General features: G+C 39.9%; 1 protein-coding gene across 1 annotated transcript in view; it reads left to right on the top strand.

The window, feature by feature from the left end:
- Nucleotides 1-20648, top strand: part of Prex2 (phosphatidylinositol-3,4,5-trisphosphate dependent Rac exchange factor 2) — a 234051-nt gene that overhangs the window by 183431 nt on the left and 29972 nt on the right. Inside the window, exons 36-37 of the mRNA XM_048358365.1 lie at nt 17037-17103; nt 17327-17517. Coding sequence (XP_048214322.1) covers nt 17037-17103; nt 17327-17517 — 258 coding nt within the window. The remainder of the gene's footprint in view (nt 1-17036; nt 17104-17326; nt 17518-20648) is intronic.

A 20648-nucleotide genomic window follows, 5' to 3' on the forward strand; every position in this document is an offset into this window, starting at 1 on the left:
TGATCCGGTCACCCACATGGAGAGGCTTCCTTCCACTGGACCGCATGGCCTCCTGACCACTGTATCACAGCCTGACATGTCTCCTTAGATTCTCTGTTTTATCCTTCAGCTTTTTAATCTTCATTGATTCTCGTTTTCAAATCCCAGAGGTCTTTGTATACTCATTTTCTCTTCCTCTTGAAATGTAGTTGAAGTGATCATGGTGGTTCTGACTGGACTATCTCTTATAATGGCCCAATTTTGTTCCATTATCAGACCATTATTTCTCCATTGTTCTCATGGAATATGATGTAATGACTCTATTAACAGAGTAGGAGAAAAATGTGAATCTTAAACTCCTGAAATGTACAGGACTGCCCTAAGAAACATTGGTTTATGAAGCTCACATTCTACCTTGTGAAAAATCTTTTCGTTAACAACTGTTGTAACAGGAGAAGATCTTGTTTATGATGGATAAAATGTATTCCAAGTTATCTTTTAAGGAAAGGTACACAATGAACACATTTTAATGGAACACACAGTTAGGAGCATACACCCTTAGATCCCATTGCTACGCCATCCTAGATAATCTCCTTGCCCCGGGTTTTATTAACCTGTTCAGGATCTTGCTCTTCCCCGTTATCTTACCCTTCTCCTCAAAGGGCTGTGATGATTTTCCATTGCCCCCCAAAGGACACATGTGCTCCTTGGCTTGGTGGTGAAGATCTTTCACCGTGGGCTCCAGACTTCCCTTTTCTACCAAAGCATTAGCCACGCCGTGCTCTCAGTCCTGGTCCCCGCCACCTGCCACCATTGTCTCCAGCTGTTGAAACAAACAAAAACAACTACACTGTGTGATTTCGTGTTTACTGCTAGTAGAGTCTCCGGCATGACGTATCATCTCTATTTTGGAACTGGAGTAAAACCGGAGTACCAGATTGCTCTGGGAATCTCCTGAGAACATTTTCATGTACGTCTGGATTTGGAGAACAATCCCTTGATCTGAAGTTCTCAAAAGATGACCTCCTCCTCAGACTCGCAGCGTCAGTAATGTCTGCAAGTTTTCTAAAAACAACCCCAAATCCCTTGGATGGGCTCCGTGTTCTGGGTTGTTACAGCCTTTCCCTGTGATTCCTGTGCACACTCAGATTTCAGCCTTAATAAGGCACATCACATCTCTCTTGAAGCCTTTCATCTTACTTGATGATCACTGCAAAATTCAGGGTTTTTTCCGTGATGATACAGTAATATAGAAGGATATCCCGTCTTCTTGCTCATGCGAGATCTTTTTGCCTGATCTTTTTATCTGCCATTGTGTTTATCAAAGTGTTTTGGGGTAAGACATTTTCTACTGATGTGTATTTAATTGAATTACAACGTGTAAGTAGCAAAAAGAAGTGGATGTATAGTATGCCATCCTGGCCCTTGGGAGTCTTCTAAAAAACGAATAGAAACATAATGTATTTTCATATACAACAGATCATGGATGATGTGTTTATTCATGATTCCTGAAGAAGGAAATAGCACACATTTTAATTATATGCTCTTCTAGTCTTCTAAGAAAAGAGATTGATGTATCTTCCCTGAAGGAAACATTTTTAAAAGCACAAACTCCTTGGACACCCTACTGTACATATTAGATTGTTACATATTAGATTTCCTTTGCACAGGAAGGCGGTAACCTTCCTCCTTCCTGCTAGCTCTTCTATGTTATTAATTTTTTCTCTTATTTTTCTTCATGCTTTAATAAACACAAATTGTCTTAAATTACTCTCAGGCAATCTTCTCTTATTGTTTAGAACCACAAGCACAGTGACCATTTCCAGGGTGCTTCCTCACAACCCTAGTACCTTTTCCATTCCATTGCTGAGGAACGATCTCATTCTGGACATGATTTCCTTTATTGATTAGACTCTAAAAGAAGCCATCTCCTCCTTAACCTGACAATAAACTGTTGTTTGATTAGCCTTCTTTAGGTTACAATTCAAAGTGGCACTAACGACCTAATACACTGACTTCCCTAACATATCCAGGGACCTTGCTTCAGTCACTGCTGGGCCCGGGCTCTGAGATCCTTGGCCACTTTTCCTCCATCCCTTGTGGTTCCTTGTGCCTGTGTTGGCTTCACCCTCGGGTTTCATGTTACTTCAGACCAGTGTTGCATCCTCAGAAGAAGAGGAGATGCCTTTCTCCCTGCCTCCACCGTGAGCTCCAGGAAAGCTGCTCAGTAGCAGGCCTTGGGTGTGTCTGCATGTGCAGAGCACCGCAAGGGAAAGTGGTCTGTCCCTGAGAGCCAGCGGAAAGATGCTGGGCAAGCAGGAAGTGTTTGTTTCTTCTTTCTCAGTTTCGGGAGATGGTTCTAGAACATCCAAGAATACAATTGTGGACATATTGTTCTACCTAAAAATGATAATCATAATTCCTACTAATTTTTAAAAATATATCAAGAATCAGTCACAATGTAGGTGAGTTGCATGCATTGCTTAAAAACCAAGGAAGGCCCATATTAGCTTTTCTGTTTTTGTCTATATAAAAATTTAATAGAGACTACTAACAGCACAATATATCTGATTGATTACAAGTATTTGCAACTTTGAAAATACATTGTCTGGGGCTGGGAATATGGCCTAGTGGCAAGAGTGCTTGCCTCATATACATGAGGTCCTGGGTTCGATTCCTCAGCACCACATATACAGAAAACGGCCAGAAGTGGTGCTGTAGCTCAAGTGGCAGAGTGCTAGCCTTGAGCAAAAAGAAGCCAGGGACAGTGCTCAGGCCCTTAGTTCACGGCCCAGGACTGGCCAAAAAAAAAAAAAAAAAAGAAAATACATTGTCTGTCTGTATATCTGTCTCTAGCTTTTGTTTTAAGAAGAATTAACAATAATATGTGGTAAAACAAGGATTTCAAAGACTTGTTTTACTTTTTAACATCTATATGTTTGTACTCACTGACTGAAGTAAACATTATATCCTGAAGAGAACTTGCCTGTTACCAAGTTTCAATAGCATAACTCACTTATTACTCCCAACGGCTCAGATTCTTTTTTTTTTCAAATTTTTATTATCAAACTGATTTACAAAGAGGTTACAGTTTCATACGTTAGGCATTGGATACATTTCTTGTACTGTTTGTTACCTTGTCCCTCATACCCCCCTCCCCCCTCCCCCTTTTCCTTCCCCCCCTGAGGTGTTCAGTTCACTTACACCAAACAGTTTTGCAAGTATTGCTTTTGTAGTTGTTTGTCTTTTTTACCCTGTGTCTCTCAATTTTGGTATTCCCTTTCAATTTCCTACTTCCAATACCAGTATACACGGTTTCCAATATACTCAGATAAGATTACAGAGATAGTGTAGGTACAACCACAGGAAGGGGATACAAGAACATCATCAATAGTAGAAGCTACAGATACACATGGGGTGTTGAAAGTAGTTACAACTGTGACATAACAATCATTTCCATAACATGGAGTTCATTTCACTTAGCATCGTCTTATGGTGTTCATAAGGGTATAGCTATTGGGCTCTTGTGATCCTCTGCTGTGACTTGCCTAAACCTGTACTAATTATTCCCAATAAGGGAGACCATAGAGTCCATGTTTCTTTGGGTCTGTCTCACTTCACTTAGTATAATTTTTTCCAAGTCCTTCCATTTCCTTACAAATGGGACAATGTCATTCTTTCTGATAGAGGCATATAATTCCATTGTGTATATGTACCATATTTTCCTTATCCATTCGTCTACTGAGGGGCATCTGGGTTGGTTCCAGATTCTAGCTATGACAAATTGTGCTGCGATGAACATTGTTGTGCTGGTGGCATTACTGTGATTTTGTTTGTGGTCTTTTGGATAGATACCCAAAAGTGGGGCTGCTGGGTCATAGGGGAGTTCTATATTTAGCCTTCTGAGGAATCTCCATACTGCTTGCCAGAGTGGCTGAACCAGTTTACATTCCCACCAACAGTGAAGTAGGGTTCCCTTTTGGCCACATCCCCTCCAACAATTGTTATTTTTAGTTTTCTTGATATAGGACATTCTTACTGGGGTGAGATGGAATCTCAATGTTGTTTTGATTTGCATTTCTTTTATGGCCAGTGATGTAGAGCACTTTTTCATATGTCCCTTGGCCATTCTCATTTCCTCATCAGAGAAGTCTCTTTGTAAGTCTTTAGCCTACTTGATGAGGGGGCTATTGGTTCTTGGAGGAGGGTAATTGTTTTAGTTCTGCATATATTTTAGATATGAGGCCTTTGTCCATTGAATGGCCGGTAAAGATCTTCTCCCCATCTGTGGGCTTTCTGTTTATCTTGCGAGCTATGTCCTTTATGGCTCAGATTCTTTACCATCATCCATCGATTCATTCATTTGATTGTTCATTGATGTCTGTTTTGGTTTCTGCGATACTGGGGAAGACAGCAACTGAGCATGTAATCAAATCCATAAACAGGGTATCTCAGGTGATAGAAGGTGTAGTGAAGAAAATACAAAACAATTCCTATGCCTGGAGGCTGATCATTCAAAGAGGGCAGTCAGGGATGATGTAAATGTTGGGGTATCACCACTGAACTGAACGTTAAGGAGACAGTCTTGCCAGACTATAGGAGAACATTGTTCATTGTCTTTTTCTCCAAAGTCAATAACCTGATGCCCTAACAGTCCTGGGAACGAGCTTATCGTGTTTGAGGAAGACAAGGAAAGCCAGTTGGGTACCAGCATTGAAGAAAAATGTTGTATGAGGAAGCCGAGTCTAGCTGTGTTGGTCTGCAGGACATTGCTGAGGACAGTGGGAATCTGTTGGAAAATTTTTATTGAGTCAGTGATGTCCATTTATATCTTATGCATCGGTTGCAAATAATATGGGAAATGGTTAAAGTGTTCACAAGCAGTAACGGATCAGGTTAAGGCTAGCTAGCTTGCGGGCCTTTCTCCCCTGACGTCCATGGAGATGTAGACCTGGGAACCTTGCCACACGCTGACCGCACACACCTAAAGATACCTGGCTTGCTGTTTGTTGGTTTTTTTTCAGTGAACAAGGCCAAGCTGGCAGAAATGTTTACAGCTTTTTCTAAAATATAATAACCCGCCCCCCTTTGTGGGCCACAGTAGATAACATTTGTGATGCATTTCCTCCTGTTTATTAAGAAGAACAGCATGTAAAGTGTGTAACTCTGACATTTCTGAGCTCTATGCTACCTATGGCTTTTCTTCACATTCCCTCTGGCCCCGAGCCACTATCTCCATAAGCCTCATTTTCTCCTGGCCTACTTAAAGGTAATTTATCATTCCCAGACCCTTTCACTTTAATGGTTCCTCTTTATTGGCAAAAGCACCACTATACAGTGACTAATGAGATAAATTCTAAATATGAACAGTGTTCCCTATATCCAGATAGTCTTCACAGTTTCAGGAGCCTAGGTCATTATTTTTTAATCTTACATTCAGTAGAAGGTAAATAGAAAAAGAAAAGAGAAAGTGAAAAGGACACAACCACATTAGCACTCGTGATCATTTATTATTTTTGTTTAGTAACAGCTTCCCACTGATTTCTTTAGGGCTTATAGTTAAAGTGATGTACAGAGAGGTTACAGTTTTATATGTAAGGCAGTGAGTACATTTCTTATCAAACTTGTTATTTCCTCCCTCATTTTTCTCCCACCTTCTCTGCTCCCCTCTGCAATTCCCTCCTCCTCCTCCTCCCCCAGTTGTACAGTTGGTTTACAGCATATTGTCTTGCAAGTATTGCTGTTGCATTGGTTCGCCTTTTACCCATTGTCTCTCCATTTTGATGTTCCCCTTCCCTTCCCTTCTTCTGATAAACATATATACAATACCCAGGGTACCAAAGTCAGTTATAGTGAAATCAAAGGTAAAACCATGGGGAAGAAAGGTAAAAGAAAAAGGCATAAATTCACATTGTACATTGAACACATACAACAATTATAAGCCACTTATTTTCATAACTCGGAGTTCATTTTGCTTAGCATCATCTTATGTGTTCATAAGGACATAGCTGTTGAGCTATTGTGATCCTCTGCTAGGACTATCCTAGACTGTACTAATAATTACCAATGAGAGGAAACTATAGTGTCTGTGTTTCTTTGGGTGTGGCCCACTTCACTTAGGGGATGTGGCCAAAAGGGAACCCTACTACACTGTTGGTGGGAGTGTAAACTTGTTCAACCACTTTGGAAAGCAGTGTGGAAGTTCCTCAAAAGGCTAAACATAGAGCTCCCCTAGGACCTAGCAACCCCACTTTGGGCATCTACCCAAATGATTATAAGCAAGACCACACTAAAGCCACCAGCACAACTGTGTTCATCACAGCACAGTTTGTCATTGCTAAAATATGGAACCAACCCAGAGGCCTCTCAGTAGATGAATGAATCAAGAAAATGTGGTACATATACACAATGGAATTCTAGGCCTCTATCAGAAAGAATGACACTGCCCCATTCATAAGGAAATGGAAAGACCTGGAAATTTCCATATTCTTATCTCTTTATTGCAGTTTCATTATATTTTTCACTCCATCTTTCAGCAAAGTTGAAAGCTTTTTGTATATTTTTGTTTTCAGTATAAATTATCTCCATATTTTGGCATCTCTAAGATTAGCTTTACACCAGGTATGTGCTTAACTCCTTTGTATTTCCAGATTGATGATGCAGAATTTTCAGGATTGTCAACATTCTTTCGTATGAGCAGTGTTTCTCTCCTGGCAGGAGAAAATAACTAAGTCTACCAAAAAAATTGAATTACTTTATATTGCTTCAGTGTTTTCTAGACTTCTTTTGTACGTATGAAATATAGAGAGCATGCACTACTTACAAATTATATGTTATAGTTAAGTACTTAATTCTCACACAAAGCAAAACTGTTGGAAAAAGCTGCATACTTGAGTCTATCCCACACTACGTGAATACTGAGTACCAAGGACAGCTCTACACGCTCTGGGCATCAGAATGGTTAAGGTTGCTGCCTGCCAAGAACATTTTTTCTGCGGTTGCTGTAAATACTAGGCAGACTTTTCGCTGATAATTTGTACTACGTTCAGGTACAAATTACCTAGAGAAAGGTGTAAGGTGCTTGGCAGAGTACAAGAAAACAAACCCATCTTCATTGGAATGTGGAGAGGATGGATGCTTTTTAAAGTGTATTATTTGAAGAAGCTACCTTGAAGTCAACTTGAAATGAAAGGGATTTTTGTTTAGCAAAGCATATCAGCATGCATGAAAAACTGTAAGGAGGAAGGAGAAACTGGAAGGGGTGTTGGAGGCTGGTGTTCAGAAGGAAGAAGGACGTGATGCAGACTTGGACGCACAATGCACGAACTCGGTTTGACCTCCTTCCCTTATCCTTCCGTTCTTCCTCAACTTCTCCTGAGCAGCCTGTGCCCTGGACACGTGTCAGCGCCATTGCCATTTGCTAAAGGGGCTTCATTATTTAGGACCCATCTTAAAATTACCTCCTGCACGTTGCCTCCTGCGATCGCCTCGGCTGGGATTAATCACAGCCTTTGAAACGGAGTGCCTTCTTTGATGGACTTTTTAAAATGTTGGCTTGTGGCTTCTTTGCCCGCCGTCCTCCGTAGCACAAGGCGACCACGGAGCTACACCGGGCAAGCGCTTCCCCAGCCGTCGTGCGGAACTGGAAATCATGCGTGACTGTACTTTGGAGAGAATGGCATTTCCTTGAGTTTGTCTCAGTAGTCAGTCTACCTTGCTTTACACTCACTAACTTCCGGGCTACTCGAAGGGTATGCAGATGCTGGCTATGTTGGAGACCATTCCAGAAAATTTAATAGTGTAGTCCATGTTCATAAATTTCCCACGGGAAGAGATCAGATAAAGTTGAAGTTGTAGTGAGTTTTTTAGAGCAGCATACATCTTCTTTTTGATCAGAAAAGTACTAAAATTCTATTAGACTTCAACACCATCACCTTACTACAAATATAGTGCAGCTGCGTATATATTATTGATATATAATCTTGACCTTATTTAGTTCAAATAATCTTATTTAAATTCAGACTAATTTGGCTCAATGGTTAAGGCTATAGTTAATATTCACTTAACTTTTACTGTAGAAGAACACTTTCTTTTTTTAAATGAGTAAATATTTCTGCTTTATTTTTATTGTTTATAACGTTAAACATATATAGAGAAATAGATGCTTATTTCAATGCACTGTTTCCCTGGAAATTGGCACTTATTTACTTCCTGGAACAACCAAACAGATACAGGTCTCTGCCTTGATAGGATTCATTGTAATGGAGGGGGAGGGAAAGCAGGTACTGAACACAATGCAATGATGTAATCCATGCAAAAGGACATTCAAGGGCTTACTTGGATCGTATGTATTTATTTATTTATTGCCAGAACCTGGGCTTGCATTTAGGGCCTTGGTTTTGTACCTTAGCATTTTCACTCAAAGTTAGCATTTGGGTCACAGCTCCACGTCTGGCTTTTTGCTGGATAATTGGAGGTAAGGCTCTTAAATGATTCAAAGTCTTTCTGTATAGCTCAAGCTGACTTCAAGCTTTCAATCCTCCCGTCTTAAATTCACAAGTGCTGGAATTACAAGTGTACCAACACACCCTGTTCATTAAAGGAATTCTTAGTTTAATATTTGGATAAGGGTGGCATGTGAGGTTAGAATTACTTAACTGTGAGTTTTGACAGATTTTTTTAGTAAGTCATGTGTTGTTTTAATGTTTATAAGCATCAATAGATAGACTAGACATATGACAAGTAGAAGCAGGTAAAATCATTTTCATTTTCAAAGCATCCTTTGAAGAGATTCACCTCTATCTTCATGTGCAAAAAAGCTATTGTTTTCAATTTCCATGCTAAGAAAAGATTGTTTTGTTTTCACCAAAGCAAAAAGAGGATCAAAGTGCTTGGTGTTCATAATATTCTTTAGAATAGATGAGAGCCGTTGCTGTCAAAAACAACTGACTATACCCTCCGGAAATCAGGTAGAGAAATACACAATGTATGACCAAGTTGCCAGTGTTTATGGGATATAGATTGATTTTTATTTTTAACTCTGCTGACTTTTCTATCTGATCACAAGGACAACGTGTCTTAACTATATATTCAAGTCACCTTAGTCAAGCTTTTCTGTGAACGTCTTTCCTATTACTTTTGTTCAGTTCCTTTGTGTTGACACTTCAGCTGCCTTTTGTTTTATAAGATGAACCAGGGGAGGCAAATGTATGGCTATAAATGATCCTTTCATTGCTTTAGTCTGGTAACAGTTGGGAAATATAGCTCAGGCCCTGAGCTTTTGACACTCAAGATCTGATTCTAACATGGAAGCAATGAACATAGAATAGACACAGTGATTGATTAATGTAGATATGGATATCATGTGTGGGGTGAACCATACAGCATTTGGCTTGTAAAATCTAATTAGGTTTGGTAGCCTATCCAGCTTAAACCGAGGGCAAGGTTAATCGTAGGTAGATTGAGTTTGTAAAATTCTAGCAGTCATTTAGGAAGAGAATCATGCAAATTCTCTATATATGTTTAATGTTACAAACAATAAAAATAAAGCAGAAATATTTACTCATTTAAAAAAAGGAAAGTATTCTTCTACAGTAAAAGTTAAGTGAATATTAACTATAGCCTTAACCATTGAGCCAAATTAGTCTGAATTTAAATAAGATTATTTGAACTAAATAAGGTCAAGATTATATGTGTCAATATATATGCAGCTGGACTGTATTTGTAGCAAAGTGATGGTGTTGAAGTTTAATAGAATTTGCATGACTTTCGAAAAGTTCATCCAGAATTCTTCAGTTTTCCCTTCCCTGGGGACAGTTACTGAGAACTACTGCTGACCCTGGGGGGTGGGAGGGACAGCAGTGGGGGGCCTGGGGGGTTGCCCAGGGCACAGGGCCCCTCGGGTGCTGGTCCTGGGGGTTGGGAGGGACAGCAGTATGGGGGGGGGGTGTCTGTAGGCCTCAGGCTGTAAGCAGGGAGGTCATTTTGTGAAGTCTAAGCGTTCTGGTGTGGGAGAGGCAAGGGATGTCTTAAGCCATATTCTGGCGGTACAGTTGAGGACAGATTGGGAGATGAGAAGGAGAGAAAGGAAGACTAGTTAAGGAGCCACTAAAATAGTGCAGAGAGTGACCAGAGCCTTGGAAGCGAGAGGGGATCCACGCAAACGAACGGAGTCCACGATAGTTGGAGGCGTATTGTGACTGGAAACTAAGACACATCTCTGGAGCTTGGCTGTGAGTTCATGTCACTGATGCATGTGCCTTCACAGTGAATGCAGCTTCTGAATGGCTGTAGGCAGAGAAGCGGGAATTATCTGTATCAATTTTAAATGCCGTTATCATTCATGGATTTGTATTAAATTCCAAAAACATATCAAAAACATATGCTTTATAATATTATATGAAGTTAGATATTTCAATTGTATAAAGACAGAAATCATACGTTATCAGTAAACATAAACTATTTTTAACTCTATACATGTGAAATTGAATTTAATAAAATATTTCCATTGAAGTCCATTCAGCTATATATTTAATCATGCTAAATTGAAAGCCCAGGGTTTTATTCCATTCAGAATATATTTCATGCAGTTGTGTTACACATTAATAATTTAGAAACTTCCTGAATATGCTTCAGATTGATTTTGAACTTAATGTACTTATGGTATTGGACCTCAGACATAGAATTAGATACATTCAGAAAAAAACAAGGGAAATGATAAACAAATCCTTTGCTAGCTTTATGGAAAGATAGTTTCAGTAGCTCTAATATGACATAGTTTGCATTTCTTAAGAGCCAGGCAAGAAAAAGTAAATAGAAACGTACTTAATAGAACAAATGACAGGTTGTAGGTGGGGAGTTAGGGTAAATATGAAATACGACATAACTAAGAAGAGATGGGATAATAAATGGAATTTCCTCTTGCATTCATCTACTAGAGAATGGATACTCCATTCAACGTGGATTCCAGTCCCTCTTTCCGTATTGAGTATCTGTTTTGAGGAAAATTAGCTGTCCCTACCTTGATGCCCGTGATCCTGTTTCTCTAACTGTCCATCGCACTGCTCCTAGATAACAGCCCAAAGACAGGAAAGCTGGTTATTCAAGTCTGCCATGACTTACCTTGCCAAAGGGTCACACGCTCCTCCAGTGGGAGTACTTGAAAGAAGGACTCTTAATGCCATGTGTCATTGAAAACTAGTTGAAAAGTGTCATGTCTAGCTATGTATGTACTACTGTGGCCTGACTGCTCTCTGATTCTGTAGGTTGTTTAAAAAATGCAAGTAAAGTCATTTTGGTCAGACAACAATCAAAATTAAAACTAGGAAAGAAATGGTGATTTTTTTTTTCCACATTTGATATCTTTACATTTACATTGGTCAGCTTGTGCATAGAACAATATTCAAAGTTTTGAGTTAGAGAGATGGGCGCATTTCTTGCTGGGTGGACTTATCTAGGCTGAAATAACAAGGTTTATAGGAAAATGTATATCTCAATCTTGTGTTTAATTTAATAACCTTGAAGGCCAAAGAAAATCAATCTCACATAGATAGGTTGATAGAAAGAGAAGAATTTTAAAAGCAATTTCTTAACAAACATTCAATGAAGTTTTGATGCCATGTATAAATCACAAGATTAACAATGAAACTTTTATTTAATACGGTTTTGTTAAAAATGTAAAGCCATCAGTTTAAAAAGTTCTGATTAACAAAAGGATTACCGATAACATCTCTCCTAATGTTCTCAGTGATGTTCTTTTCTAGCACTCTGCTAAACATCTAGAGATCACTCATCATGCTGGGTTACTCTTACTTATTCTCATTCCCAAACAACACTGTTGGTTCTTTGTAGATAAATAGTGTTTGATTCTTAACTTTTCTCTGCAGTGCCTGGTATTCTACCTGGCTTGAAAATGAGTCACTTAATAACAAAGAACTGCATACGTAAACCTGGAGTTTAGAGGTGATTTAGATCTCTGTTAGGAACCAAAGATGACCTAGAAGACTGCCGAGCAAGGCTTGTGTGGAAAGACACACCTTATCAAGCAGGAGCTTTAGGGACAAGGAATGAAGAAATGCCAGGGAGAAGAACGAACAGGCAGGACAAGAGAATTGTGTGTGAAAACCAGCAAGGGACAAGGCCAACATTAAAAGGCTAAGGAGAAGAGCAGGTGCCATATTACAAGAAGAGATTCAGAAAATAATATGTGGAGTATGTCCACTGGCATTGGCCAATGCCAAGTTCTTGTCATTACTTTGGGAGAATGGATCTAGCAGTGCCGTGGTCGCTCCCTGTCATGGGCAGCCTGGGTTGAAGCATAGTCAGTCCACTGTTGTCTTTGTGGGATGGTAAAGAAGGGAAGTTGTCAACTCTATCCAGATGGGACATGGAGTCACTGAGGTGTAGGTATTTTCGTTTAGAATGGACTTGGTCACACTTGAAGTTTTTTACTCAAGAAGGATGTAATGTTGCATGAGGTGGTCTCTTGTCCATTGTAATTGATATTTATGTTGTCCTTGAATTATTTACCTTTGTTTATTTCACAAATACTGAATAGCCACCTTAGTTGGGCAGTTTTTCAGATGTTAGGCATGTGGTATTAAACATGACAAAGATCGCGCTCTCCTGCAGATTATGTGCAGACCTCTGGTCTGTGCTCATTTGATCCGTGAATGTATGGCTTAAATTCCTTGGTAGACTTCTCGTATATTCCTAGTGCCTCTGAGTTCGGCTAGGGGCCTCTCCTCATGTCTGCATGGCTTTAATTCTAGCTTTCTAGCTCTACTATGCCTCCTGCACTTTGGTCAGAGGCAGATGTCCACAGTTCTTTATGAGACTCGTTCTTGAGTTGTTGCTGTCTTTAATATCTTAGACTGGGGTGGCAGTTGCATGCTACTTCTGCTGATGGTAATTAACCTCATTGAAAGTTTAAGGAGGAGGTAACAAGCTGAGCAAGAAATGTATGAAACTGTAACCCCTCTGTACTTCACTTTGACAATAAAGGGGGGAAACAAAGAAAGTTTAAGGTTGGACAGAGTGGACAGAGACTTGACTTGTCTTTTCCATTCAGCTCCCCCCACCCCTCATTCCTAAGAGAAACTATAAAAATCAATAAATACTGTGTGATGGGAAAATTTATTATTCTTGATAATATTTTTGAACTATTTAAATTATTAGTTGATATGTACTTGATGATGTTTGTATTATCTTTATGTAGTTGTACAAAGGTGTCACCATTCAACAAGTCCACAAGTACAATGCATCTTGATTGATATCATTACCCCTTTCGTCATTCTCTCTCATCCATCCCAATCCCTCCTCTACATTTTCTTAGTGTTGTGGGATAGGCACTGACTATTATTTCTTATCTGACAGCCACTATTCATGAAGACAGTATTGAGAACTTTTTGATCCAGAATCATACTTGAAAGAAGACATGTTTCTCCTCTGAAGTGGTTTAAAATGATCTGTCATTCAGCAGTAGCCTTTGTGAAATTATTTATTTGCTTGAATATTCACTATGTGTCAAGCACTATGAAGAGTGACAAGATAACAAAACAAACTATAGTGTCTTGATCTCATGGTTTAATGGGGAGAGAAACATATGAACATATCTCTAAGTACAAACCAATAGATATTGGATTTGGAAATTGTACAGGGCATGGATCCATGGATAAAATGCTGAATCTAGAGATACTGAGAAAGCCTCAGGGAGGTAATTCTGAAGATAGTCTTGAAGAATGGATAATCACAATGATCATCGAGTGACTTACTGTATTTAGCATATTGAAGGGCCTTGGATCGTGCCTGATAAAGGAAAGCTTGGCTTTTCTGGATTTTCTATTGCAGAAGTACACAAGGGAGAATTAAGTGCTTGAAATCTCAGTGTCGACTGTAGTGTTTATTTTAATCTCTTCTTATTTAGAACTGAACACAAATGTTGCTCTACTTTCCGTCTCTGTCTCTTATTTCTCTCTCCTTTTTGTCTCACTCTATCTCTCTATATCTATCTCATCTCTCTGCTAATGTCTTTCTCCGTCTCTGTCTCTGTCTGTCCGTCTGTCTGTCTCTCCTCTCCTGGACTGTCCTCTCCTCTCCCTTGCTTTCTATATCTCATGCTAAGAATTAAGCCGTGGGCCTGCCTGCCCGCTTGAGCCATCCCCCAAGACTTTTTGTGTGTATTCAGTTTTTGAGATAGAATCACACTAGCTTACCCAGAAGGCCTCAAATAGTATCCCCAGATCCTTCTGCCTCTACCTACCTACTATCCAAGATTACAGGTCTGTACCACAATACCCGGCAACTGAATCACTTTTAGATAGAGTAGTTTATAAGGAAAACAAAAAAGTGCTACTGTGGGTTCCAGAGAACCTTGAGAATGTTTTTCTCTTGATTGTAATTATCATTCGTTGAAGGACAAATCATCAGATGTCCTTACTCTTAATTTTAACTTCTGGCCACTATCAAATGATTTTCTGTATTTATGGCTTAGTGTTAAGTTGTAGCCTAACCTAATATTTATAAGTTTACGGATTTATCTTGCCTAGGCAGGGAAATCCATGAGACTCTTCATCTCCAATTAATCACCAAAAAGCCACAAGTGAATTTGAGTCACCACTCAAATTATCCTTAGCATTAGCCTTGATCATAAAAGGCTTAAGGACAGTGCCCAGGCCCTGATTTTAAGCCCCACGACCAGCAAAATACTAGTAATAATAATAGTTGCTTTTTGTCTCTTCATGTCCACAAGATTGTGTTAAATAATAAGCACATATGGGCATTAAAAATTATCAACTATAGAATGCCCCAACATTCTGTGTCCCTGTTTCACAGGAATCCGATCCAATAAAGTTTATCGCTCTATCTATTCTATGCCTCTGCTATGCTGGTCCTGGTGTTTCCTCCAATGAAAATGTTCTCCTGTTATTGTAGCTACTTGAACTACTACTCACTGAAACTTAGTATTGCATTGGTCTCTTATTCTAAAGGTATCACATGAAAAAACTAGTACCATCAAGTACCCTTACCTGGCAGAGTTAATTTACAAGGCTGCGACTGTAAAGTCTTGATGTACAGCAGCACACAACAGAACTCACTGTTCATTCCTTAGGAAATAGCAGCAACACTTTCAAAAATCTCAGGAAGATTTTTTTTCTGTATTCAGACAAAGGAGTATGACTTCATTCCTGCCGACCTCAGAAGCATAATAAACTACTGTCACTTTTGGCATGAATCCAGCTTTGCCATTAACTTTCCTCATAAAATTTGATTAAAGGGCATTGTGAGGCTTTTCTAATTAAGGATAGTGCATTAGGAATTTATTTCCTATCCACAGTTTGTCATATTCTGAATGACACTGAAATTTGATGCGTACCTGTAAACCTGTGGCTGATTAAATCTTTGGCCTTTTATTTTCTGATGAAGAATTACTAATATTAGTTTCAGCCGTCTAGATCTTCTTCTTTCTCTGTGCCAGCACTGGGGTTGAACTTGGGGCCTTGCATTCTTTCTTGGCCATTTCATTCAAGGCTAGAGCTTTACCACCTGAGCCACATTTCTACTTCTGGCTTTTGGGTAGATCATTGGAGATTTGAGTCTCATAGCTACCCAGACTGGCTTCAAACCATGATCCTCAGATCTTAGCCTCCAGAGTACCTATATGGTTTCAGGCATAATCCTGTATTCTTATTTTAACAAATGATCGAATTATGTTTATCGAATTAGCAAACAAATGTTTAAACAAACAATTGAAGGAAATTATATTGCTGTCTGTATAGTATGTAGAAGTTACTGAGTTAGCTACAGTTCCTGGTTATTTTCTCCAGACTTCATCATTGCATTGGTATACTTAATAATTCTTTGTTAATTGATACTTGTTGATTAGCTTGCATAATCATGAGTTGGTGACTGCTAAGAATTATGAGTCGCCCATCATTACAATGGATTCACATTTATTAACTACTGGCACATCTGGATGAGCCAGTAGATTTAATTCCGGATTTGTAGGAATTCCTTATCTTCTGAGAGTATTTTGCATGGCAAACTTACATCACTGTTATTACTTCAGTTCTGCTATGTAACGCTTAAGAGATTGTTACTAAGTCAAGATACTTCATGTGGGCTAACTTTTTAACCTCTAAGTTATTTTCATGAAATACTTTTGAAAGACTCTGCCCCATTGGGTGTTTGAATGTTTCTGTCAAGTCATTTGTGAGCGGCTAGAGGAGAGGCAGAACACTGAAATAAAAAGCACTCTGAGTGCTGAATCGGTGACTCGCTCGCTCTCAGAAGAATGTCGGGGAACGTTTCTGTGGAGAGGCTTCCTGAGATGGCACCGATGACCTGTGGCAGCATCTATATAGATGATCTTTTTCTCTGGGTGATTCCGAGTTCCAAAGACCTGCGGTATCTTCAATAAGCTACTTACATGACAGTCTTCTCCTTAACCAAACACGGTGGTGTTCTTTACACACTTGAGTTGCCTAGATTCCATGAGTCTAACTAATTGTCATTTGTTAAAAATCCGTTGTAAAATACTTTGAATGAACTCCGGGAAGCAGAAAATCTTTTATCTTAGTTTCATTCATTGCTGTGACCTAAAAAGTTTCAAGACATGCTTCCCAGCGTGTGGAATTGGATTTGAGTTAGTAGTGTCTGCTGGGTGAGACTTGTCTTCTTGTCACATTACTGAATACTTCATGTACATTAGTTTAGCATTAACCATTATTCCATCTGCATATTAAACAATATAAAACTCTTAGGTGCATGTAGTAGGGTTATAGTCTAGTGAGGCATTTACCTTTTAATAACAGAAATAAGATACGAATAAAAACCCACTTAGCACTTTAGGACACTTAAATATACATAAAGAAAGGAATGTTACCGTTCAAGCTTCAGGACTGTCACAAAAAAGATGGGTTAAAGTAGTAAATTTTATATGTATTTTACCACAATCAAATACATTTGCATATACATGTGTGTATACATGTACAAGGAACAGCTTCATACGTTTTACGTTTTTCCAAATAATAAATGATCATTTCTTTGGTTCCTTACAGCGCATTCTACTTGGACAAGTCAAACTCACCACCAAACTCCACTTCGAAAGCGGCTTACGTAGACAAGGTAACAGTAGGCGGCATTCTCAGTGCATTGCTATCCCCAGGCCTCCCTTACCTTGCTTTCTTTTGGCTGCGCTTGTTTGAACTGTGTACGGTGATGGATACTTCCAGTCTCTGTAATCACCAAGCTCGTTCAGACCTCTGGTCGGGAGCGGTGCGTCGCGAGTTGCATCCCAGCCGGCAGGCTTTCCCTGCCCTGTCCTGACCCCCCCCCCGTTTCCCCGCAGCTCCTGAGGCCGCTCGGCGCGTTGGATGAGCTCTATCGCCTGGCGGCCTCGTTCATCCGCGCCACGCGCACGGCCGCCTGTGCCCACACCACCTGCAGCGCGTCGGGAGCGGGGCTGCTGTCTGTGTCCTCGGAGCTGTGTGACCGGCTGGGGGCCTGCCACATCATCATGTGCAGCAGCGGCGTGCACCGGTACGTGAGCGTCCCCGCCCGCCCTCCCCTCCTGCGCGCGGCCGGCCTCTGACCCGCCTGTGCTGGCGAGATGACAGGAGGCGTCTGGAATAGCAATCTGCATGCCTTTTTGCTTGGGCGTTTATAGTTTAGTGAGCATTCTGGTACGCAGAGGAACACAACTCTACCCACACCTATAGTATGGCCATCCGGAATCGTTATCCTTTTTGTATTGATACTGCCCTGTGTGTATTCTTGGCACAGAGCGCGACTCCTTCATCTACACTTGGTAGGAGGTGAAGTTCACTACTTCCTCAGCCTTTTTCTTCAGTGTTAACTGACTGATATCCGTGTAGCTCAAATGAAGTGAGCCTCCTTCCGACATAGAGCAAAATGAGGGCCTAGCCAGGCCCTGGTAGATCATGGCTGTAATCCTACTCCTCACAAGGCTGAGATCTGAAGATTGTAGATTAAATTCAGGCCAGGCAAAGACATCCGTGAGATTCTTAGTGTCAGTCTTCAAAAATGCAGAAGTAGAGCTGTGGCTCAATGGGTGCAGTAACACCTTGCGCTTTGAATGAAAAAGCTAAGCAAAAATGCAAGGCCCGGAGTTCAAAGCTCAGTGCCGACACTACCAAATAAAAAGTAATGAAGCAGGTCCTACTGGTCACACAGGCCACACTTCCCGAGAACACGGTAGCCATCTTTGGCGGGTCTCATGCAGGTGGGCTGTCTCAGGCAACTCTGAAATGGCCAAGGAAGATATATGAATTCACAGAGCTACGTCAGACTGACATGGAGAATGAGTGTGGACATTCCCAAGTCAACTCTCCTCACAGTCATCCAGTCCTCTTCTGTCACCTCATATTCTCCTGAGGAAGTGGTCATCACTTTAGTCTTGAGGAGAGGACTTATCTCTGTCACATGACATCGTTTCTTCTTGGTGCTAGACCAGTTAGATTTTGAAGGTGGCAACTGCTTACTTATTCAGATTTACTTGCTGCTTTACCCAGGCAAAGGATTGGAGCTGGTGTTGCAGATCTTGCTATAAGTCATCATAAAGAAAAGACGTTAGAGACAACACAAGAAGGGAAAACAGCAGGAAATCTAACAATATCACAATAAAAATCATGACATAAGAGAGTGAAAAATAGCAGGATTGTAGAGCATGAGGAAGCATATTGCAATGCAGGAAAGTTACAGATAAACCATAAAATTCAGAGGAAACATACATCTTACACAATGAGAAAGTTTACTTAAAGCTTCATTAACTGTGTTATCTGCAACAGATTAGGTCAAATAATTCGTAGCATTTTTCTTAACAGAGAAATGATCTCTCGCTTCTGATAAACTTACCTGTTCCCCTTTGCTCACTCGGGGTTCTTCCTTTCCATCAATGTCCATGGAGAACTAGTTTTAAATTACTGGTTTTATTGATTCTTGTGTTAGTATATAAGGAATGCTAAAATGTTTCACTAATTTGACTTTCTCCAACTCAAAAGAGCTTTAGTTCATTCTTTTCAGAAACTGAATTTAAAGTTAAGATTACATGGTTTTCTTTTCATGTTATATGAAATAACAAAGGAGTTTAACATAATCTTTGATTTTTTTTTTAGCAAAGGCTTTACTTAGATTGTTTTATGAAGATAAAATGTGTGCTAATTTTCATTGGAATCCAAAAATCTCACAGAAAGTTGGTTCTAAAATAATCCTTTAGTGATTCTAATTCAGAAAGCTAGAGAGGAAGCCAAGCAGTTCCACACCTGTGTGAAACTTTACATGTAGGGGCATTCCATCTGCTTCCGACAGAGGGAAGAAATTCGCTGTAAATCGACTATCGCAGTTACCTGTATCATCTGCTTTTAAAATCAAGATAAGAAGTGGCCAGCACTATGGTATCCACATTAGCTAGTCAGTCTCCTGCATTTTCTGATTTTATTAGACAAAAACAAGAAGACCTAGGCTATGTTTTAAGTAACGCATTATTTTATTGTATATGTTTGGAATTAGAAGGACGAATGTAGATTTCAGGATGAAAAGACAGGTTTAATTAGCATTAATATTTAGCTGTTTTAACACAAGCCTGAATAAAATGTCAATAACTGCATATCATAATGAATACAGGATAAAGGAGAGTTCAAGATGAATTTTTGAACTTTTTCCATAACATTTAGCCTGGCTTTGTTTTTGTGAAAATTGCTTTCCTTGCGTAGTTACTTGAGAACATTGTATGTCACCTAATGAACTCTCCTACCATGGTGTTGACAGCCATTCATTTACATGTAACAGCTCCATTCCCTTTGCTCTGCCACTTGAACCATATCGCCAGCCTGGCATTTTGCTTGTTAATTGGTGGTAAGAGTCTCACAGACTTTTCTGCCTGGATTCGCTTTGAAACTCAACCTTCAGACCTTCACCTCCTGCGTAGCAGTAGCCACATTTGCCCTGCTAGGAAAGTCTCCTTTTAAGATCAAGCGCGTTTGCCTTTTACATGAGAAAAAAGACGGTTTAGTATCTGAGAATATTTCCAAAATTGTCTCTCCTGGAAAAGATTTTTAAATTTTCATTGGCACTCTCCCACAAAGTTCAAATAATATCCATTTGGACAGCACTGTGTTAGTATACGTAACATCTTAGGCCGTCAAGTGATGGCAAAGTATTCAACACGACTCATATATAAACCAAGCAGAAGCTTCCTTCCTTGTGGTTCTGGTGGCTAGAACACTGGGACCAACTCACAGCAGCACCAGTGTCTATTGAAGGCTCCGGAGATGCTTACTGGATGGCACCTTAGATTTGTCTTCCCATGTGATGGGGGGAAAAAAAAGAAAGGGAAACAGTTTCCTCTCACCTCTTCTGTGAGGGAATTACTCCATTCACAAGGGCTTCAGCCCTGGATAGCTTCCCAATGATAATTAGATTTCAATGGATTCATCTTGGAGAACACATTCATAGCATGTGGTTTAAATATTTTTATGCGTACAGCAATTTATATGTATGCATACATATATATGCACACACACACACACACACACACACACACACACACACACACACACTTCCCAACCCGGCATACAGACTTCAAGTTTGCTCCCCAAACTGCATATGTTGGAAAATTAATCACCAATGCAATGGTGCAGCCTAGCAAGAAG

The sequence above is a fragment of the Perognathus longimembris genome, chromosome 12 (genome assembly GCF_023159225.1).
Source record: "Perognathus longimembris pacificus isolate PPM17 chromosome 12, ASM2315922v1, whole genome shotgun sequence".
NCBI lineage: Eukaryota > Metazoa > Chordata > Mammalia > Rodentia > Heteromyidae > Perognathus > Perognathus longimembris.